Source organism: Jaculus jaculus, chromosome 19 (genome assembly GCF_020740685.1).
Source record: "Jaculus jaculus isolate mJacJac1 chromosome 19, mJacJac1.mat.Y.cur, whole genome shotgun sequence".
Lineage (NCBI taxonomy): Eukaryota > Metazoa > Chordata > Mammalia > Rodentia > Dipodidae > Jaculus > Jaculus jaculus.
Window position 1 is genome coordinate 53,424,676 of NC_059120.1, and position 24,451 is coordinate 53,449,126.

The following is a 24,451-nucleotide window of genomic DNA, read 5'->3' on the forward strand; positions in this document are numbered from 1 at the left end:
AAATAAAAGTTCTGATTGCTGGGCTTGGTGGTGCATGCCTTTAATCCCAGCACTCGGGAGGCAGAGGTTGGAGGATCGATCACTGTGAGTTCGAGACCAGCCTGGGACTATACAGTGAGTGCCAGGTCAACCTGGGCTCGAGTGAGAGACCCTAACTCGAAAATAAAAATAAAAGTTCTGATTAAGCTTGGGCTCAGTAATCCACAGTAGTCTAACAGCATTCTAGTCACCTCTGCATACTGACCGATGTAGCTCTTTCACTTTTTCTATCTGCAGAAACGATAGCATCTGAGGATACTACTACAGCGGAGCAGGAGACAAAGTTAGCTACTTACCAAGAAAAGGGGTGTGGAGATCCAGGAATTGCAGAATTTGCAAAGAACCCTGCAAATATCTGTTGTATTATTCTGTTAAAAGAAGAAAAAAAGGATACATGAAAATACTACATGAAGGGCTGGAGAGAGTGCTCCACAGATAAAGGCACGTGTTTGCAAAGCCTGATGGCCTGGGTTTGATTCCCCAGGACCCACATGGAGCCAGATGCAGATAGTAGCATATGTGCCTAGAGTTTGTTTGCAGTAGCAGGAGCCCCTGAAGTGCCCATTCTCTCTGTCAAATATACATATATATATGTATATTTGGTTTTACAAGGTAGGGTCTCACTCCAGCCCAAGCTGACCTGGAGTGAGACCCTACCTTGAAAAACAAAACAAAACAAAACAAAACAAAACAAAACAAAACAAAACAAAAAACCTGTATGGATACCCACAACTGACATCACAACCACTCCCAAACCACGATGGCCTCCTACTTACTGTTACAAAGAGATGCCAGAGCTGGATATATGGATCAGTGGTTAAGGTGCTTGCCTGCAAAGCCTAATGACCAGGGTTCGATTCTCTAGTACCCATGTAAAAGCTAGATTCACAAGGTGGTGCATCTAGAGTTCATTTGCAGTGGCTAGAGACCCTGGTGTGCCTATTATCTCTCTTTCATAAATAAACAAATATATATATATATATATATATTTTAAAGCAGAGGGCTAGAGACATGGCTTAGTAGTTAAGGCGCATGCCTGCAAAGCCCAAGGACCCAAGTTCGATTCTCCAGGTCTCACGTAAGGCAGATGCACAAGGTAGCACATGCGTCTGAAGTTTGTTTGCAGTTGCTGGAGGCCCTGGTGCGCCCATTCTCACACACTCTCTCTCCCCCTCTCTGTCTCAAATAAAAAGAAATCTTAAAAAATAAAAAAACAAAGAGAGAGAGAGAGAGAGACATGCCCAGACTCAAGTCTGCTGCATGTGGCTTATGACCATTACTGCCCTCTTTGCACATTCTGCCATCTTACAGATGAACAGTGCTTTTGCAAATCAGGCTGGAAAGGGATCTGATGTTATGGTGCAGTTTTCAAATGATTTCCTTGGATCTCTAGCACCAACGTGAGGAGGGGTTAAAAGGGATGCTGATCTGAATACTCAGAAAGCAGGTAGGAGGCTCACCATGAGTTCAATGTCAGATTGAGACTACATAGTAAATTCCAGGTCAGTCTGGGCTACAGCAAGATCCTACCTTGAAATACAACCCCCCCCCCAATTTTTTTTTTAAAGGCATGTGACTGTTTTCCTTCTACTTCTGTCCTTCTTGGATTGCTCTGAACAGAGCCCATGGTTAAGTCATGGGGAAATTCAAAGAGCCCTGCAGAGGCCCATCTGGTGGGGAAGCTCAGGTCTTCCTGTTGGCATCCTAACCCTTGCAGGTGCAGCTCACGTGTGCCTGCAGGAGACCTGTCACCGGACAACAGACAACTAATCTGGCGACCCTCACCCCTGGCTCCTGCTAGCTAGTGACATGTTCGAAATGACAAGTACGTCAACAGCGATAATCAGGTTTGAGAAGGCAGCCTAGTTTTTTGAAGCTCTTCAGCTGACCTATGCGAACACGCAGAGTTGCCAAGACCCCTCGCCAGCAGCTCGCCAGCTGCTCACGACTCATTCTTGGAAGCTCACTCTCTGGAAGTCACAAGGAGGCCTTCTGTTTACTTGGTAGTACACAGACTGCTCAGGGTAGCCCCAAAATGGATCCAGAAGTGATCTTCAGTTGATGCACACAGTATTTACAATGTTTTGTATACTGATACTCGGTTGTGGTTAAGTCATTTATTAAAGGTGTGAAAGGAATAAAAAGGCGATGTTTGTTATGTTTTCAATTTTATTGCTTGGTTATTTTCCAGGCAGGGTCTCACTGTAGCCCAGGACGACCGCGTATTCAGTGATCCTCCTACCTCTGCCTCCTGAGTGCTAGGATTCAAGGTGTGCGGCACCACGCCAGGCCTTTTTCAATTTTAGACTCACGGAAGAGGAAAAACAACCCATGTATCCTCACATAGGTCGCAGAGCTGTGCCCTTTCCTTTCTTCCAAAGTGCCAGGATGTCCTTCTCTGTCTTGGCTTACTCTTCCTCACCTTCCCAGCAGATGTTCGGATCACCACTGGGGGCCCTGGGCTCACCTCTCCCAGCTCTGCTCTCTGAATGTTACTGTTTTTCGGTTTGCTGTTTGTTTGATGCAAGGTCTCACTTACGTTCCCCAGGCTGGCCTGGTGCTGTGTAGTACAGGGTGACCATGAACTTGCAGTAATCCTCCTGCCCGAGTCTCCTAAGTGCTGTAATGAAAGAGCGCACCAGTCGAGCGTGGTGGTGCACGCCTTTAATCCCAGCACTTGGGAGGCAGAGGTAGGAGGATCGCCATGAGTTCAAGGCCACCCTGAGACTACATAGTGAATTCCAGGTCAGCCTGGACTAGAGTGAGACCCTACCTCAAAAAACCAAAAAAAAAAAAAAAAAAAAGAGTTAGAAAGAGCGCACCATATACCTGCACGGTCCACTGTCTGTTTTCTATCTTGACTCACTTGGTATTTCCATCCAATTTTGGAGCTTTTTAAATACACACACAGGCGGCACCACCCAAATTCTATTCCCAGCCAGGGCTGCTGCCTACTTTCTACCTCCTCGAATGTGGAATTAGCACCTCAAACTTATTAGGTACAAAATTAAATAAGCTCAGCTCCCCTCCCCCAAGCTTGCTTTTCCCCAGCGCTGTGCGCGTGAGCCGAGGGAGGCGCCACTTTTCTAGTCGCGCAGGCCAAAACCCCAGTGGCACCCGTAACTCTTTTTTAATTCTGTCATATGTCGTGGCTGATCAGCGGACCCTGTCACGCCTACTGTCCAACTACACCTATAACCCAATCGTCTTAGCTCCTCTCACCTCAGCCACTGGAATCTGTAGCTCAGATGAACGCACCAGCATCGGACAGTTCCCGGCTCCGGCCCTGGCCTCTGGCCCGAGCAGCAGCCCTCCGTGCTATTCTCGGCACAGCAGCCAGAACGATCGCCCCAAACACACGGCAGACCGAAGGCCAGCACTGGGATCAAAGCTCTTCAAACCACGAACCAGGTGATGCTCTGCGGCACAGCTTCCCCTCCCCTCCCCCAAGCTCCTGAGACCTCATTACTCGCCTCATATGCCATGCATTGTGGGCAGTCTCAGCTCAGTCCTTTATTTCTCTTGTCTATTCAAACACCTTCTCATCCAGGCCTCAGCTGACTATACTTTTATTTTTTTTTTTTTTGAGGTAGGGTCTCTTTCTCTAGCCCAGGATGACCAACAATTAGTCTCAGGCTGGCCTCAAACTCACAGTGACACTCCGACCTCAGCCTCCCAAGTGCTGGGATTAAAGGTATGTGGCACCATGCCCTGAAAAATAAAATTTTTTTTTTTTTTGTTTTTCAAGGTAGGGTCTCACTCTGGCTCAGGCTGACCTGAAATTCACTCTGTAGTCTCAGGGTGGGCTCGAACTCTCAGCGATCCTCCTACCTCTGCCTCCCGAGTGCTGGGATTAAAGGCGTGCGCCACCACGCCCGGCTGAAAAATAAAATATTTTTAAGACATACACTGGAGCTGGAGAGATGGCTCAGCGATTAAAGGCTTGTAAAGCCTGAAGGTCTGGATTCGATTTTCCAGTACCTACAGAAAGCCAGTTGCACAAAATGGCATGTGCATCTGGAGTCTGTCTGCACTGGCCACAGGCCCTGGCACACCTATGTTCACTGTGTTTCTCTCTCTTTCTGTCTCTGTCTCTCTCTCTCTCTCTCTCTCAAACAAGTCAAAACATTTTTTTTTTTTAAAGATATATACAATCTATTGACATAAAACAAATCATGAGCCAGGTGTGGTGGCACTCACTTTTAATCCCAGCAGAGGTAGGAGGATCACCGTGAGTGCAAGGGCAGCTTGAGACTACAGAATGAATTCCAGGTCATCCTGGGCTAGACTGAGACCCTACCTCGAAAAGCAAAACAAATATACACATACACACCCCAAAGTGTGGGCATAAAAGTGGATCAAGGCAGCAACTGTCCATGAAAGCTGACAGATAAGTGTAAAAAAAAAAAAAATCAACAAAGCAAAACAAAAACAATGTATCTTGGAGCCTGGAGTGGTGGCACACACCTTTGATCTCAGTCCTCTGGAGGAAGAGAGAGGTAGGAGGATGTCTGTGAGTCCAAATATACTGTTTTTACCTTAGGTTATGTAAGTTGAACTTTTGTTTTGTTTTGTTTTTCAAGGTAGCATCTCACTCTAGCTCAGGCTGACCTGGAATTCACTGTGCAGTCTCAGGGTGGCCTCGAACTCACGATGACCCTCCTACCTCTGCCTCCCAAGTTCTGGGATTAAAGGCATGCACCACCACGCCCGGCCTATAAATTGAACTTCTACCATTTCTCGCCAAAAGAATTTTGATTACTATCACCAAAAAAGTACCAGATTGAGTAACTTTTGAAACATTGGACTAGGTAAGCCTTCCTGATTAGTATATGATCTAAGAGTGAGGGGCTGGGGAGATGACTCTGCAGTTAAGGTGCAAAGCCTACCGACCCTGGTTCGATTCCCCAGAACCCATGTAAAGCCAGATTCCAGAATGGTGCATGCATCTAGGGCAACTAGAAGCCCTGGTGCACTCACTGATTTTCTCTCTCTCTCTCCTTGCAAATGAATGAATAAAAAAATATTTTAAAAAACCTTGGGCTGGAGATGGCTTAGTAGTTAAGACACTTGCCTGCAAAGCCAAAGGACCCAGGTTCAATTCCCCAGAACCCATGTAAGCCAGATGCACAAGGGGGCGCATGCACCTGGAGTTCGTTTGCAGTGGCCTTGGTGTGCCCTCTCTCTCTCTCTCTCTCTCTCTCTCTCTCTCTCTCTCTTCCCCCCTTTCTCTCAAATAAATAAATAAAAATAAAATATTTTGGGGGGGCTGGAGAGATGGCTTAGTGGTTAAGTGCTTGCCTGTGAAGCCTAAGGACCCTGGTTCGAGGCTCGATTCCCCAGGACCCACGTTAGCCAGATGCACAAGGGGGCGCACGTGTCTGGAGTTCGTTTGCAGTGGCTGGAGGCCCTGGCATGCCCATTCTCTCTCTCTCTTTCTGTCTGTCTCTTCCCCTCTCTGTCGCTCTCAAATAAATAAATAAATGAATAAAAATAATTTTTTTTAAAAAAACCCTGAGCTTGGGCCTGAAAAAATGACTTAGTGGTTAAGGCATTTGTCTGCCAAGTCAAAAGGATCCTGGTTCGATTCTCCAGGGCCCACCTAAGCCAGATGCACAAGGGGGCGCATGCATCTGGAGTTCATTTTCAGTGGCGGGAGGCCCTGGCACACCCATTCTCTTTCTCTCAAATAAATGAATAAATAAATAAATAAAATATATTTAAAAAAGAAAACCTGGAGCCGGGCGTGGTGGCGCACGCCTTTAATCCCAGCACTCGGGAGGCAGAGGTAGGAGGATTGCCGTGAGTTCAAGGCCACCCTGAGACTCCATAGTGAATTCCAGGTCAGCCTGGACAAGAGTGAGACCCTACCTCGAAAAACCAAAAAAAAAAAAAATAAAAAAAAAAAAAAAAAGAAAACCTGGGTTTGGACTGGGCATGGTGGCACATGCCTTTAATCCCAGTACTGGGAGGCAGAGGTAAGAGGATCGCTGCGAGTTTTAAGGCCACCCTGACACTACATAGTGAATTCCAGGTCAGCCTGGGCCACAGTAAGACCCTATACCTCGAAAAACCAAAATAAAAATAAAAAAAAAAAACTAAGAGTGATCTGGGAAGATGGCTCAGCAGTTAAACGCACTTGCTTGTAATGTTTGGGAGTCTGGGTTTGATCCTCCAGTACCCATATAAGCTGGACTCAAAAAAAGTGGAACATGCACCTGAAGTTTGTAGTAGCAAAAGACCCTGGTGTTCCTATACTTTCTCTCTCTGGAAATAAAATAAAATTTAAGAGAGAGAAAGTTTTTTTTTTTTTTTTTTTTTTTTTTAGTCAATTACCTTTATTATAAGGAGGATGGAAACAACCTAAATAGAAACATATATACATTTTATACATCACATACCTACTTTTTAAGCCCACAACAGTTATTTATTTATTGAGAGAGAGAGAGAAAGAGAAAGAGAATGGGTGTGCTGGCTTATGTGTGTATTGGGGAATCGAACCTGGGTCCAACAGTTAAGCCCTCTCTACAGTTTTTTTTTTTTTTTTTTTAAGGCAATAAGCAACTTTAACAAAGGGAACAAGGAAGGAAGGAATACTGAGTGAACTTGCCCAAGTACACCTCTTCAACGCAGTCTGGCTTTTAGAACCCTGTCAATGCAGTACATACTCAAGACAGAGCTGCAGAACCAAGCCCCAAGCGAAGAAGGGGCACTGCACGACATTTAAAGCAGCGGCGTGCACCGTAGGCAGAGAGGACAAAATGCCTGCAGGATTCTGGAAGAGGCAGCCCATCGACCCTCTGGTGCCCACTAAACATATCTGCATTAAGACAAGTTGAGGGAACCCAGACTGAAAACAAAAGCTCCTTGCTTGGTCTCCAGGGATCAATCCAGTTATCAGCTCCAAACTACGGAAGTGCTGATTAAGTTTCGCTCTTTCCTCTACAGTTACGGCCCAGATATTCAGGCTGCCACCAAAAGGTGTCAGAATCTGAGCCATGGTTCTGCTACTTTGACCCTGGAATTGTAGCTCAGGGGTAGGAGCTGGCTTAGCATATACATGAGGCCCCAGGTTCAGTCCACAGCACTACAAAAGCTACAGCATTGTGGGTACAGCGGTGAGTGCAGCAGCCTTCCAAGCACGCATCTCGGGGCAGGCGGGGGCGCACCACCACCGCCCCACATGCCAATCAGCGCAGCTCACACAACACAGGGACAGAACCCCAGAGACACCGCCAGCCCCAGCCCCCTTGCTATTCTGGGGAGCCGCTATGCTAGAATAGCTGCGTGCTCCCTCCCCCTCCCCCCACTTCTTCACTCCTCCCCAGAGAAAGGTTTGACATCTTAAAATTACAAACAGCCTGCAAAAAAACATTCCCAAGGGCCTGGAGGGATGGCTTAGCAGTTAAGGCATTTGCCTGCAAAGTCAAAGGACCCAGGTTTGATTCCCCAGGAACCACATAAGCCAGATGCATAAGGTTGTGCATGTATCTGGAGTTTACAGTGGTTGAAGGCCCTGGCACGCCCATTCTCTCTGCCTCTTTCTCTTCTTCTCTAATAAATCAAATCAAATAAATTAAAAACAAATTTAAAAAAATTACCAAGAACAAGACAAAGGACAGAGTGTGAAAATATGTATATGCAATATAAGGGGTTATCCAGCCAGGCGTGGTGGCGCACGCCTTTAATCCCAGCACTCAAGAGGCAGAGGAAGGAGGATCGCTATGAGTTCGAGGCCAGCCTGAGACTACACAGTGAATTCCAGATCAGCCTGGGCTAGAGTGAGACTTTACCTTGAAAAAACAAAAATACTTTTAGCCAGGCATAGTGTTGCACGCCTTAATCCCAGCACTCAGGAGGCAGAGGTAGGAGGACTGCCGTGAGTTCAAGGCCACCCTGAGACTACATAATTAATTCTAGGTCAGCTTGGGCCAGAGTGAGACCCTACCTTGAACCCGCCCCCAAAGAAAACCAAAGCAAACAAAACAGATTATCCATATATATCACATGTATATATGTGTGTGTGTATATATATATATATATATTATATATAAAAATCATACATATTCAAGAATATATATTCTAGACATACAGTGAGTCCTTCAACAATTTTTGGCAAACTGAACAATGTATAGGAGAAATATAACTCACCCTTCAATAGCTGGAGATCTGTCAGGACGAGCACTTCCTCGAGACCTGTATCTCCGAGTCATTGGCAACCTTGGAGGCCGACTTGGTCCCCAGAAATCAGTGTGGGTTTGATGACCCCTCTCATTGGCTCTATTGTCTTGGTCCAGTGGACTGCTACTTAGAAATGGTCTAAACTCTTGGAAAAACATTGTGTGATCCAAATGGTCCCAAAGCTAGTTTAAAAAAAAAAAAAACCAAAAAAAAAAAACAAAACCAGACATAAATTACATGTTAGGAAAATGAAAGAAATAATGCAAAAAGGAGTAACTTTTAGCATTTTAGAATTCAACAGCTCCAAAACAATGTTTCCTCAGTTCCACAGAAGAGAAGAGAGAAGTCTTTAAAATGCATTCAGAACTGGGAGCATCACTCAGGGTTCGAGCACTTGCTTAGAGTGTGAAAGGCACAGGCTTTTCTCTCCAGAAGCACACAGTAAACATGGGAAATGCTTGAAACTTAAGAACATTAATTTCCTTCAAATACAAGTAAGCCACTGTCCAGCCTCTTTCCTTAACAGTTAGCTAATATCCACATGCCTCTGACCAGTTGCCCCTTCAGAAGTATGAGCCCAGTGACTACGGACCCGTGTCCTAAACAGCAACTATTCAGATCAACACCATACCCTAGGTCTATCACAAATGACATCTACATTCACACGATGATTTTAGTAAAATGATGTCATCTATCCACTTGTAAAAAAGGTGTCATTGGGGGCTGGAGAGAGGACTCAACAGTTAAGTCAAGCAGAGCATGATTCTCCAGTACCCACATAATGTCAGATGCACAAGGCAGTGTGTGCATCTGAAGTTCAACTGCAGTGGCTAGAGGCCCTGGTGCACCCATTCTGCCCCCACTCAAATGAATGAATAAATAAATACAACGTTTTTTATTTATTTATTAGAGACAGAAGGAGAGAAAGAATGGGCACGCCAGAGCCTCTGGCCACTGCAAATGAACTCCAGATGCATGTGCCAACTTGTGCATCTGGCTTCTGTGGGACCTTGAGAATTGAACCTGAGTCCTTAGGCTTTGCAGGCAAGTGCCTTAACCACTAAGACCTCTCTAGCCCAAATACAGTATTTTTTTAAAAGGCATCATTATCGCAAAGTACAAACGGATGTCCATAAATGACTTCTCTTGACAAGGCACCTCCATCACAGCAGCACAGGAATATCTATTTAGAGCGTTCTCTAGGCTAGGGAGATGGCTCAGTAATTAAAGGTGCTTGTTTGCAAAGCCTGAGAGCATAGGTTCAATTTCTCTGTACCCATGTAAAGCCACATGCATGCATCCGGAATTCATTTGCAGTAGCCAGAGGTCACGGCTTGCCATATTCTCATTTTCCTTGCCCCCCTAACTTTCTCTCTAATAAATAAATAAATACTTATTTTTTTAAAAAAGAGCATTTTGTTGTACAGACTTTAAATCACTAAAAAAGGATGAGAGAGAGGTGAGTTTGGGAGAAGATCAACAAAGAAAGTGTAAGCAAGAGGGAAAAAATTTACCTTAAGTTAAAGTTTAGTTATCTGTACACAAGAGATTTCCAAAGATCTAGAGACTACTAGGTACTGTAATCTACAAGTACTCCATACTGGTTCCATCAATGTCTCTTTGCTTTACAGTTTCCAAAGAAAAGCTGATTACTGCAGCGTACAAAGACCCTCAGGAAGGACTCAAAACTTCTCGGGCCCCATATCATTCTTCTCAACAGCAGTGTGAGTACAGACGTTTTATTATTTAAGATGTTATCATGTGGGAGCAGACCATGGGGCCCACCCCTCTTTGAGGATCATATGCATTTAATGATTGACGGGGGCAGAAAAAGACATTTTCTTCAGTGGTCACTGGTTAGATGCTATGATAGGTTCAATGTATGTCCTCTACAGACCCAGGTGTTTTACTAAAGCTTCTAATGGGTTTCCCTCCAGACACCTGGCTGGAGGAGGTGTCACTGGGGAGGATCTGAATTCTAGGCCAACGGAGGTCTGAGCTCTGTGGGGTCTGTGTGGGTGGCGGCTCATGCTGCTGCCTTTGAGTTTGCTGGCTGTCTCTCTGCCGGCACGTGTGGAAACAACTGCTTCCACCACAGACGGAACTGCCCTGGCATCTTTATGCTTGAAACGACCCCTTCCTTCCATAAACTGTGTCTGGTGTGGATGTTTATCCCAACAACGTGAAACTATCTACAACAGATGTCCATGCTACTACAGAGAAATCTTTATCCATGCTCCTTATAAGAAACCTTAATGAGGGCTGGAGAGATGGCTTAGCAGTTAAGTGCTTGCCTGTGAAGCCTAAGGACCCTGGTTCAAGGCTTGATTCTCCAGGACCCACGTTAGCCAGATGCATAAGGGGGCTCATGTGTCTGGAGTTCGTTTGCAGTGGCTGGAGGCCCTGGCGTGCCTGTTCTCTCTCTCCCTATCTGCCTCTTTCTCTGTCAATCTCAAAAAAATAAAAATGAACAAAAAAATTATTAAAAAAAAGAAACCTTAATGAAACTCAATGGAACACATACACAAATATAAGCTGAAAATGGATGGCTTGCTAGTTTCTTGACTAGAAAATGATGCAGAATGCAAACTTTTTTTTTCAAACTTTTTCTTAATTCATAATTACATAGTATGAAAATGTATGGAAGAAAATATTTACCTGAGTATTTTTCATCAAATTTGTCCCATTATTCCTTATCTGATTATTAAAATGAGAGTTTAGAATAAAATGACAATAGAGGGCTTGGAGAGAAGTCTTAGTGGTTAAGAAACTTGCCTGGGAATCTTAAGGACCTGGGTTTGACTCCCCAGTACCCACGTAAGCCAGATGCACAAGGTGGCACATGTGTCTAGAGTTTGTTTGCGGTGGCTAGAGGCCCTGGTGATCCCATTCTCTCTCTCTGCCTCTATTTTTCTCTCAAATAAATAAATAAAATATTTAAAAGGCAAAACAAAACAAAAATACATAGCAAAGGTACCATTTAATCTCGAACTAAACTTTCCATCAATAAGTGAAATCAATGAGCATACCCACTTCACTAAGTAAACATGTGGTTTCCTCACTACTAAATAATGCTCTACAGCATTTGTTCACAGGAAAAAAAAAAAAAAAGATGTCAAAGTAATCATTATTTCAATTATCCTTAAGATGAAACCAAAACATTTTTGAGTGTTAGCTAAAAATTAAGCACCAAGCTCATAATATCAATATCTTTGGAGTTTACACTCTCGGTGACATAAATTATTTTCACAATGGATGTTATGGGAAAACTGGAGGACTCAAGCTTAGATACAGCTCAGCTATAACGTCAACATGACGAGCTTGGCTACTTGTTTGGAAACTGCAAATCAGTACAAACTAATACAACAATGTTCACGAGGTCACGTTTCATACCAAAATGTCAGTGGACCACAACTGTAGAGCAAAGGACGAAAGAGCGCACGCAGGGCTAGACAGACGGCTCGGGCTTGTTTGCGAAGCCCACCAGCCCATGTTGGGCATGGACATTCTCTGCAGCAGCAAGTGATCCTGATATGCACGCATGCACACACACACACACAAATAAACTTTTTGCATGTTTGTTTGTTTTTCAAGGTAGGGTCTTAATCTAGTTCAGACTGACCTGGAATTCACTATGTAGTCTCGGAGTGGCCTTGAACTCAAGGTGATCCTCCTACCTCTGCCTCTGTGCTGGGATTAAATGTGTGTGCCACCATGCTCGGCTTAAAACTTTTTTTTTCCAAAAGAGGACATCTTACAAATTTCTTCTAGATCTACATTAAGGATAAGAATAGCTTCGGGTCGTTTGTCTATGAGCAGACTGAGACAAAAATAACTCATCCACAAAGGTGGGTATTTAGGACACAACTTATACAAAACTGAGGGGAGGGCTGGAGGGATGGCTTAGTGGTTAAGGCACTTGCCTGCAAAGCCAAAGGATCCAGGTTCGATTCCTCAGTACCCATAAGCCAGATCCACAAGGTGGTGCATGTGTCTGGAGTTCATTTGTAGTAGCTAAAGGCCCTGGTGCACCCATTCTCTCTGTCCTCTTTCTCTCAAATAAATAATACAATAAAAATTAAAGGACATGGTATGGGACATTGAGGTAGGATATGGCATTGAATTTAAGGTCAGCCAGGACTAGAGACATTGCTACAAAACAAAATGAATCTAAGGGAGAACACTACCATAGAATTCCAGTAAAACATCCAAAAGAATCACAGAGATGGTTTATCTAAAAAATTCTGTCTTAAAACCAAAGCGTATAGATGGGTATGGTGGCCTACGCCTTTAATAATCCCAGCATTTGAGGAAGCAGATGTAGGAGGATTGTTGTGAGTTCAAGGCCAACCTGCGACCACAAAGTTTCATATTGGCCTACGCTAGCATGGGACCCTAACTTGAAAACAAAATGAAACAACAGCAACAAGTCGGGCTGGAGAGATGGCTTAGCAGTTAAGGCGCTTGCCTGCAAAGCCGAAGGACCCAGGTGCAACTTCCCAGTGCCCACGTAAACCAGATGAACATGGTGGTGCATACATCTGGAATTCATTTACAGTGGCTGGAGGCCCTGGCACACCCATTCTCTCTCTAATAAAAAAATTAAATATTTAAAAAATACTTTAAAAAAGTTATTCTGGATAAAAGTAAAAAGATAACGCTTGCAATCTCAGTATAAACCAGATGCAAAGTACCTTCTAGTTAGCACAGTCCACCATGACCACTAAGCACATTGAGGTTCCTGGGGAATTAAAACTGGGCTGGCAGGCTTTGCAAGCAATTGTCTTTAACTGCTGAGCTATCTCCCCAGCCCAACATATTTTAATCTTTTAAGAAAAGTTAATCTGGGCTGGAGAGATGGTGCAGCACTTAAAAGGTTCTTACAGACTTTGCAAGCAAGCACTTTAACCACTGAGCAGTATCTCCAGCTCTGCCATTTTTTTTGTTGTTGTTGTTGATCAAAACCAGTGGGATATCAACAATTTTATTTAGTTTGACTTACTTTTTTTTTTTTTTTTGGTTTTTTTTCTTTGAGGTAGGGTCTCACTCTAGCCCAGGCTGACCTGGAATTCACTATGGAGTCTCAGGGTGGCCTTGAACTTACGGTGATCCTCCTACCTCTGCCTCCCGAGTGCTGGGATTAAAGGCGTGCGCCACCACACCCGGCTAGTTTTACTTACTTTTATATTACTTTTGATCAACTCAGACCCAAAAGAGGGAAAAGTTAAGATGCCACGCAAACATGCAGAGCATGAATGGCTCTGGCAAGGTCTTGAGGAAAGCAGAAGGAAACCACCCTCACGGCACTCATCTCTCCCACAGCCACCACTCACTCCCCCAGCGCCCACTAGATCAAGGCCAGGAGAGAGAGGAGAACCCTCCTCCTCACTGCTGCTCGGCCTCTTCTTTCCTTCCCCACTGCTCTTCTCCACAGGAATCTGGCTAGTCCTAATCTCTACCGCCTGTTTCTCCAGGGGATGGAGTTCGTGGACAAGGAGCAGCCTAACTGACAGATGGGCCATCCCATAGAAACTTAGGATGCCCATTTGCTCTCCACCTTCCAGGGATCCTTTCGTCTTACACTCTGCTAATCAGAGACAGTAGCCATACAGGCAGGTCAGCCTTAGTCTGTTTCAGGCGCTCGCTCTCTCTTGTGTGTGTGTGTGTGTGTGTGTGTGTGTGTGTGTGTGTGTGTGTAAGCATCTGTGCACATGCATACTGGAAACTGAACCCTGAACCTCACACTAAACATGGACTCTACACCTCCAACCACACAGGCATTCTTACATTGAAGTCGTATGTCCTGGTAAGTTGAGATTCGATGTCTCATGTCACCAGTATTAGAAGCTTTCAAGTTGCTGGGCATGGTGGTGCACACCTTTAATCCCAGGCAGAGGTAGGAGGATTGCAATGAGTTTGAGGCCACCCTGAGACTACATAGTTAATTCCAGGTCAGCCTGGGGCAGAGTGAGACCCTACCTTGGAAAAACCAAAAACCAAAAACCAAAACCAAACAAACAAAAAAAAATCAACAAACAAACCCAAGTAATCAATGACTCTCAAGTAGCAATGAGCTCACTCCCCCTGATTATCATTGGAACAGCAATATCCTAGAGGGAGGATTTAAGGGAATGGTATTGTATTTATGTAAATAGATAAACAAACCACTGGGGGTGGGGTGGAATGGCCTCAGTGAGGTCAGGGGAAGAGATTAAGTAAAAGAAAGGTGGGGGAGGGTGTGAATAAGCCCTACGGAAACCTACTTTTTTGGACAATGGCACACCCAGAAACCATAGATTGTTACTAGAAAACTTTAAGTGCCAGGGATGGGATGCCTTACAGTGAGTTGTTGGCCAGGGAGGTTCCTGATGCCCCCAACCACCATAAGCCACCAGGAATAGTTTCCCACCAGGAATAGATGGTAAGACCCTACTGCTGACCCACATGCCTGGGCTGCAAGGTCACAGAGAAATCAGGGTGCAGCTGAGCTCAAAACCTCCTCCCAGCAGACCAGCTGACAGAGCTGGAAAAAGCTACGCTGCCCTATGGGAGACACAGAAGTCCTCAGTGGAGATAATCAACCGTGGACACGACAAGCCTTATGTTTGGCCAGCCAGGCCAAATGATCCAATGGGTACAATAGTGACATACCTATTATAGGGGAACCCAACTGCTCTTTAATTGAACTGGAGGTCTGCTCCATGGGAGGGAATATGAGCCTGGTATTGAAAACCTATGATAGGGGAGGTCATGAGCTCTCAGGGTGTAACACCTGCTGGTGTCTGGCTAAATGCATATATTATGCTCACAAAACTGCCCAGTAAGCACTTCTCTTAACGTTCATACCCATATATGAATGCTACTCTCACTTTTGGATTACAGAAACTTCTCTTTTCAGATGGTAATGACCCCTGGGGTGACTCAAAAGGCACCATAGTGCTAAGAAGTGACAGAGGAGTATTCAGCACTGAAACATCTCTCTCACACCTTCCAAGGCTCAGCGTCCATTGCAGAAGAGGTGGTGGAAAGAATGTAAGAGCCAAAGGAAGGGTGGGGCTCCTTACAATGAGCTCTTTCAGACAAAAATGACCTGGATATCCACGACCTCACAATACTTAGCTGGTACTACTTATACAGTCATAATAGGAGGAAAAGATTATGACATCAGAATAAAAAGAGTCTAATTGAGGGGGGAGGGGATATGATGGAGAGTTGATTTGTGAAGGGGAAAGTGGAGGAGGGGAGGGAATTATCATGATTTATTGTCTATAATTATGGAAGTTGTCAATATAAAAAAAAAAGTTTCTTGCGGGTAATCTCCTGTCTTCACTCCAGCCTATCCTTTCTCCCACTTCAACTTCTTCAAAATTTCTTGAACTAAAACTTTAATATATCCGGTAGTTTGGAATTCAGCTACTGGTAAATGAGAATCATAGAAAATTATCTCTTCATTGTATAAACAGCTCTGGCTGAAGAAAAATCAAGTGAAACTATGCATAAACTAGTTAAAGTATGGAAAGTAACTAGTTTCTCTATACAACTTTATTTCTGTTTCTGTCCAGGGACGGATATAAAAAACACATAGCTTAGGAATACTATTTTCATCCTTTTGCCCCCACCCTACATCTGTGCTCATCTAAATTCCACCTCCTCTTCACAGCTCCAGTGGAAGTGGTACCTCCTCTGTGAAGCCTTAGTCATGGGGAGTTTATTAATTGCCCAGCACAAGCAGGCTACTGGAGTCCACATACCTAGTCCATATTAATGCTAATAGCGTTCCTAGAAGGTATTATTTGCCCTCATTATTTTCCCAAGGAAACACAGAGGCACAGAAAGAGTTACACAGCCAGTAAGTTAAGTGGCAGAACCAGAATGAGAACTCCAGGAGTCTAGACGGCTCCAGAACATTCCTGTACACCTACACAATCTCCTCTTTCTGCTGTTACATATACTCCACACCAAGTTCATCGTTCTCTTTGCACATTCCTGTTTCCTTGTTTTTTCCACAGGTTTAAATTTGAGCTCCTGGGCTGGAGAGATGACTCAGTGATTAAAGGTACTTGCTTGCAAAACCTGATGGTCCAGGTTTGCTTCCCCAGTGCCCACATAAAGCCAGATGCACAAAGAGGAACATGTGTCTGAAATTTGCTTGCAGTAACAGGAGGTTCTGGCCAACTCATACTAACTCTTTCTCTGTCTACTCTTTATATCTCTCTCTGGCTCAAATAAATAAATAAAAATATTCGGGCTGGAAAGATGACTTAGCCTTTAACATGCTTGTCTGCCAAGCCAATGGCACATGCTTCCAGAGTTTGTTTGCAATAGCTGGAGGCAGGAGCAGGAGGACCTGGCACGCCCATTCTAATAAATAAATTAAATAAATGTTGAAAATATATTAAAAGCCAGGTTGTGGTGGTGCATGCCTTTAATCCCATCATTCCAGAGGCTGAGGTAGGAGAATTGCTGTGAGTGTGAGGCCAGCCCAAAGTGAGCCCCAGCTAGAGCGAGATCCTACCAGGAAAAACAAAACAAAAAAAATTTTTAAAATAGCCGGGTATGGTAGCACAGGCCTTTAATCCCAGCACTCAGGAGGTAGAGGTAGGAAGATCATTTTAAATTCAAAGCCAGCCTGAGACTACAGAATGAATTCCAGGTCAGCCTGGGCTAGAGTAGGAGCCTAACATAAATAAATAAATGAATGAAATAATAAAATTGAAAAGAAAAATACAAATTATCATTTTCAAGGGACAAAATGAAGGGGCTATAGGGAGGACAGAATAGGGAAGACTTCAGGGGAAGGCACATTATTGGGGGTGAGATGATCTAAGTGGAATGGGGGAAGGATTGAGTAAAGGAAGGAGGAGGGTTAATCAAAATTTGAAATGAGATGGAGCTGGAGAGATGGCTCAGTGGTTAAGGCACCTTCCTGCAAAGCCAAAGGACCCAAGTGTGATTCCCCAGGACCCATGTAAAGCCAGATGCACAGGGTGACCCATGTGTCTGGAGTTCATCTGCAATGGCTAGAGGCCCTAACGTGCCCATTCTCTCTCTCTAGCTACTGCCTTCTCTCAAATAAATCAATAAGAAAACAAAATACCTTTTAAAAAATTAAGATGTTATGAATAAGCCACATGGAAGCCTACTTCTTTGAATAATAGTGCACCCAGAAGCCACACGTCGTTACTAGAAAAATTTCAGTACTGGGGTGCGATAACCTTCCAGTGAGTTGTTGGCCAGGGAGAACCCTACCCTGATGCTCCAAAACATTTCAGGCCATTGCCAAGGCTCTTGGTTGCCCATCAGAACTAGATGGCAAGACCCTACTGCGGAAGACTCCACATGGTCAGGCTGCAGGTCACTGAGAAATCAAGCTGGAGAGGAACTGGAAGCCTCCTCCCTGACGACTAGATGTCAGAAAGAGCTATGCTGTATGCCGCACATTGGGAGAGAGAAGTCATCAGTGGTGTTAAACAGCAGTGGACTTACATAAGCCTAAAGACTGGCCAGCCAGGCCAAATGTGTCAACTACTCTATAGTAGCGTATCTGTTATGGAGGGAACCAAGTGCTCTCTAAGTGGACTGGAGGCCTGCTCCACAGGAGGGAAAACATGCCTGATATTGTACATCCAGTCAAAAGCTGATGGCTGAGGAGATCACGAGCTCTAGGGGAGCTAACACCTGCTACTGTCTGCTAACTTCATACTATACCCACGAAACTACCCTGTAAACATTCTTTATGTTCATACCCATATATTAATGTTACTCTCACTTTTGGCTAGAAAAACTTTTCTCTCCAGATGGCGGTGACTACTAGGATGACTCAAAAGTCACTGTGAGCCGGGCGTGGAGGCGCACGCCTTTAATCCCAGCACTCGGGAGGCAGAGGAGGAGGATTGCTGTGAGCTCAAGGCCACCCTGAGACTCCATAGTGAATTCCATCCAGGTCAGCCTGGGCTAGTGTGAGACCGAACCTACCTTGAAAAATCAAAAAAAAAAAAAGATCAAAAAGTTACTGTGGCAGATGGCTTCAGGTTTGCTGAGATGAACTTCCAGACCAGACAGAGTTATGGAGGAAAGGATTTGTTGAAGCTTACAGATCCAGGGGAAGTTCCATAATGGCAGAAGAAGCTGGCCTGCCTTCACAGGTCCAAATAGAGGGAGAGAAGCCACAAGCCAAACCCCACAGCACACTTCAGGAGCTCTGGGTAGAACTAAGCACTTTGCATATCTTTAGATAGGAATTTCAAACCTACCACCACACCTCCTCTAGCCAGGCCTGGGCTGCAGATCCAAACTACAAACTAATCAAGCACTGACTATATGGGGGCCATCTATTCAAACTCCCAGTCACCACAGTGCTGACAAGAAGTAACAATGGAGTGTAGCACTGACACATCTCTATCGCAGGCCAGGGCTCAAGGTCTACAGTGGAAGAAGTGGCAGGAAGAATGTATGAGCAAAAGGAAGATTACAATGCAATCTTCCAGACACAAAATGGCCTTGGTATTCATGGCCTTGCAGTGCCAGACACTATCTATACAAGACCTTCATAATAGGAGGAAAAGATGACGACATCAACATAAGAAAGAGACTGAGGAAAGGAGAGGAGAGGGGATTTAATGGAGGGTGGATTTGAGAGAGGGAACATGGGGGTGAGAATTACCATGGTTTACTGTCTATACTTATGGAAGCTGTCAATATATATTTTAAAACGAAGGGCTGGAGAGATGGCTTAGCAGTTAAGGTGCTTGCCTGCAAAGCCTAAGGACCCAGGTTCAATTCCCCAGAATCCACGTAAGCCAGATGCACAAGTGGTGCATGTGTCTAGAGTTCCTTTACAATGGCTGAAGGCCCCGAAATGCCTATTCTCTCTTCCTCCCTCCCTCTCTGTCTCAAATAAATATATATATAATTTTTCGGGGGGGGGGTATTTGAGGTAGGGTTTCACTCTGGTCCAGGCTGACCTGGAATTCACTATGTATTCTCAGGGTGGCCTCGAACTCATGGCGATCCTCCTACCTCTGCCTCCTGAGTGCTGGAATTAAAGGCGTGCACCACCACGTCCAGCTTATAAATATTTTTAAACAGAGGAGAAAATGAAATATTGAGGCATGATATGAACCCTGTCTGTCACTGCTACAGAACATGAAGTCACAACAATGACTCTGCAAAACTGACCCTGAATAGCAGCTCACGCCATCAGCGCCAGGTTTAGCGTGTCAAGTTAGGAGACTGACCATATGTGTTTTTCCAGTGCTCCTCCTCCTGCCGAGTCACACCTACAGAAAGTCAATCCATTTCTACTTCTTGAAAGAAAATCCAAGGAAGTTTCCTCTGAACACGCACAGGCAGAAACCAACAACCGGTGCCATCAGGAAGAGCACACATGGAGGCAAACTGAAACCAGAAAGGCTTCCTTTCAGGCCTTCCAAATGAAGACAATTCTAAATGTTTTCAATCCATCAAAATGAGAAAATAAAAATGAGAGTTCAAACATATGATCTGTCTGGAATCATACTCTAATCAACCCATTACTAAGCTCAGAGTTTACCAAAATCCTTAAAACCAGGTATTAGTAGTTACCACAGACAAAAAGAAGACACCCTTAATAAAACAGGACTATCAACCATTCACATAAAAATATGGGAGGAGCTGGGTGTGGTGGCGCATGCCTTTAATTCCAGCACTTGGGAGGCAGAGATAGGAGGATCACTGAGTTCAAGGCCAATCTGAGGCTACATAGTGAATTCCAGGTCAGCCTGGGCTATAATGAGACTCTCCCTTGAAAATAAATAAATAAGTAAATAAATATGTCTGGGGGAGTACCCAGGTCTTAAGATAATTTTTAAAGAACAAAGGAGGAATGTAGAGATGGCTTAGCGGTTAAGGCATTTGCCAGTGAAGCCTAAGGAACAAGGTTTGATTCCCCAGGACCCACATAAGCCAGATGTACAAGGTAGAGCATGTGTCTGGAGCTTGTCTGCAGTGACTACAGGCCCTGGCACCCATTCTTTGTCTATCTCCTCTTTCTCTCAATAAATAAGTAGGAGGATCACAACAAGTTCGAGGTCACCCTAAGACTACATAGTGAATTCCAGTTCAGCCTGGGCTAGAGTGAAACCCTACCTTGAAAAAACAAGCAAAACTAACTAACTAACTAAATAAATAGCACTGCTAATACAATTTGAATTCGCACACAAAACACATACCAAAACACTTGGCTAGCTCTCTAGGCATTTACACGGCTATCTGGACAGATCAGTATGATTGTGAAACAAAGAAATGCTAACTATGGGATCTAACTTTCAGCGTTTTGTCAGCTTTCTAGAGTCAAGCAAAGCTGTGTGACAAGACCAGAGGGAACACATATAAACACAAAGGGAATATGTCTGTTGACGGCTGATCTGGTTTTTCCCTCTGTCCGCGGCCTCTGGCCAAGCTGCATACTTAAACGCAGTGAAAAGGCTGGGGCGGCAGCGGGCTTCTTCAGTCTTAACTAGTCCAGAGGCTGAAGCGGGAGGCTCATTTGCGCCTGTGGTTTGACCCCGCCTCAGCAATGTTATGAAAGCTCATACAACCCCGACTCAAAACAAACAGAAAAGGTTAAAATAACATGAAAAATAAGTAAGTAGGTAAATACATAGGAAATTGTTTAGGTGAATGGATAAAGTCAAAAATAATAAAAGTGCTCTGAATTTTATACAAGTAAGTAAAAAGCTTTACTTTTCTAATGAGGGCTGAAGAGATGCCTGCGAGTTTGAATCCCCAGTGCCCACATAAAACCAGATGCACCAGGTGGCACATGCATCGAAAGTGTGTTTGCAGTGGCTAGAGGCCCTGGTGTACCCATTCCCATTCCCTATGAGCCCATGAGCCCTCTCCCCCCACCGTCTTTCTCTGTCTAATAAATAAATAAAAATTTACACCTATGGGTGTATGTATACATGGGTGCCATGTGATACAAAGAAATAGAACAAACTAGAGGTCCTATTGTGGGATGTGAAAGGCAGTATGTACCTTACCCTTAATCTATATCAAAAACTATGGTGATGAGAGGATGGTTCTAGAAACTAGCACCGTGCAATGTTAAACACTAACTGCTTTATGACAGCTGGTCCTGGCATTCTCTTTCCTTGTCTGGTTGTCTATCACGAAGCAGAAGCTACACTGTTACTTCAAATACAGCACAAGGAAAAAATAGAAAACACCAGGAGGTTTGAAGCAGTACAGTTTGATGCTATTACTTTTTCCTAATCCAGACTTTTTCAGAAGTAACATGCCAAAACCCAAACTACTAAAAACAAAGATCTTTCCCATAGAGCTCCTGCCCACAGTTTTCTTTTACAGATAGTTAATTTTGATGTGGTTGCTATCCTAGGAAATAATTATCCATCATGATCTTAATTCCCATCCACTTGCTAGACAATTCCAACAGCCAAAGGAAAACTTACCTCTGCGAAGTGTGTTGATGAGCTGTTGTCTATCCGTCCACCACCACCACCTAGAAAACTAAACAGAAAGAGGCGTGGTAATGATTCTATTCCTGAGAGCAGCACCCTTCCCAGGGCTAAATATAGAATGGCATAATGAGAACAAAGCTCAATAAGGAAAAACAGCTCATCCCGACATGATACCTAAGAAAGAACTATGAAGCCCAGTATGGGAAAACATGACAAATAATTAAAAAGAAAAAAGAAAAGAAAAGAAGGTTAGAGAGGCGGCTTAGCAGTTAAGGTGCTTGCCTGCAAAGCCTAGGAACTCATGTTTGAATCTTCAGGTTCCACGTAGCCAGACGCACAGCGATGCAAGCACACAATGTCACACATACAGCTGGGGGGGGGCACTCGTCTGGAGTTCATTCACAGTGACTAAAGAAGGCCACAGTGCACCCATTCTCTCTCTCTCTCAAAAAATAAATAAAAAAGAAATTAAAAAAAGAAAAGAAAAACCCCTAGCTAACCACAAAATTAAGTGGTTTTCAAGCAAATCAAGGATAAATCAAATAAAAAGTTGGGAGAAAGGTCACAATAAAGAAGGCTCAAGAGTGGAGAGATGGCTTGGCGGTTAAGACCCTTGCCTGCGAAGCCTGAGGACCAAGGTTTGATTCCTCAATAGTCACATAAGCCAGAGACACAAGGTGGCGCAGGTGTCAGGAGTTTGTTTGCAGTGGCTAGAGACCCTGGCGTGCTCATTCTCTCTCTCTCTCTCTCTCTCTATCTCTCCCTCCCTTCTCTCCCCTTCCCTTCTTCTCTCAAGTAATTTTTTTTTAAAAAAAGGAATATCAGAGCCAGCAATGTCATTCAAACATGATCAAAAAAAGAAAGAAGTATTTATTCTCAAAGATGTTAAAGAACTAAAATATTGTTTAAATATAAAACCAACCACCAGATAAATGATCATAACATGTGAGGTTAGTATTTCTTGAGATGAATAACTTTATAATATAAGGAATTTTGTAGAAAATTTAGCATATCAGAAAAAAAAGTCAGTGATTTCTTCTAATAGGTTATCTTGTTCTTAGACCATTGTGTCTGTCCTTGTGGGCCTGTCTCAATTGTTATTTCCCTTAACAGTGCTCAGTGGCATGGCCGTGGAGGTGGGGTAGGGAGGACAACAAAACAGTTAACAGTATGGGAATACAACTAAATTATAGTATGTTCATATATTAAAGTTCTCAATAAAAAATGTTTTAAAATACTACCTCTAACTGGGTATGGTGGCACATGCCTTTAACCCCAGCACTCAGGAGGCAGAGGTAGGAGGATCACTGTGAATTTGAGGCCAGCCAGGGACTACAGAGTGAGTTCCAGGTCAGCCTGGGCTAGAGTGCAATATTGCGGAAGGAAGGAGGGAAGGAAGGAAGGGAAAAATCACAAGCCTCCTCTATAAAACTGATTCTAAACTCACCAACTGTGAACATGTGACTCTTCCATACCTCTCTGTGCTCTGGATCTCTTGAGTTTCTACCCTTTATTATAAATAGCCAGTTTGCCTTATGCATTTCAACCTTTCCCTTATTTCATAAAGTCAAAGAACAGACTGTATTTAATTAATATCTCATGTGTATTAAGAGTTAGCTAGGGGCTGGAGAGATGGCTTAGCAGTTAAGGCGCTTGCTTGCCTGTGAAGCCTAATGACCCATGTTCGATTCTCCAGGTCCCACATAAGCCAGACGCACAAAGAGATGCCAGCACACAAGGAGGCGCACATGTCTGGAGTTTGACTGCAGTGGCTTGCAGGCCCTAGCATGCCTATTCTCTCCCTCTGGCTCTCACTCTCTCACAAAAAAAAAAAAAAAAAAAAAAAAAAAAAACAAACAAAAAAAAAAAACAAACAAACCAGAATTAAGCTGTGTATGGTGGCACACGCCTTTAATCCTAGCACTTGGGAGGGAGAGGTAGGAGGATCACTATGAGTTCGAAGCCACCCTGAGACTACATAGTGAATTCCAGGTCAGCCTGAGCTAGGAAAAAACAAACAAACAAACATTACATAATATTGTATTATTCATTACCTTTGAAAACCTTGCAATAAGCTGGGGAGATTGCCCAGCAGTTAAAGACACTTGCTTGCAAAGTCTGGCAATCCACACCTATGTAAAGCTAGATGCAAAAGGTGGTACAGGCATCTGGAGTTTGTTTGCAATAACAAGACGTCCAGGTTCTCCCTCCCCCTTCCCACACAGACACATGCAAAAAAAAAAAAAAGTCTATATATATGTATATATATATATATATATATATATATACACACACACAAGAAAACCTTACAATATCATATCCTATAGTGATATCTCAAAAACACAAGTTGCTAAATTAATAGAACACATGTAAATGATAAAATACCTACTATAACAAACTCTGAAGAGTTAAGAAGGAATATTTAATATTTCTTATCAAGTTTGCAGATAAGAAACGGCCTCACACTCTGGAGAAAAAAGGACGGATGAGTCATAAGAACTTCTGGTATCACTTTAAGAGGAAAACGCACACAAACACGTACAGAAGCACACCAGCTCTGTCAACTCTTCAAGCCACACCAAGCTGTCATTTTTCAAGACTGCGCCACTCAGTGAGGGGACAAGCGCACCCTGGTTAGTCTTAAACCAAAAGCAAAAAGCTCATGGAACCATGCTCAAGCCTTGAACACATACGACGTAGTCCAAGTTGGTCTCAAACTAAAATCCTGCCTCAGCGTCCTGGGTACTGTGGTTACAGGTATGCGCAACCGT

General features: G+C 43.9%; 1 protein-coding gene across 1 annotated transcript in view; it reads right to left on the reverse strand.

Annotated features, from left to right (window-relative positions):
* Positions 1-24,451, reverse strand: part of Rnf115 (ring finger protein 115) — a 55,674-nt gene that overhangs the window by 7,848 nt on the left and 23,375 nt on the right. Inside the window, exons 3-5 of the mRNA XM_004659093.2 lie at positions 21,672-21,729; positions 8,191-8,402; positions 336-407 (exon numbers count right to left, since the gene is read on the reverse strand). Coding sequence (XP_004659150.1) covers positions 336-407; positions 8,191-8,402; positions 21,672-21,729 — 342 coding nt within the window. The remainder of the gene's footprint in view (positions 1-335; positions 408-8,190; positions 8,403-21,671; positions 21,730-24,451) is intronic.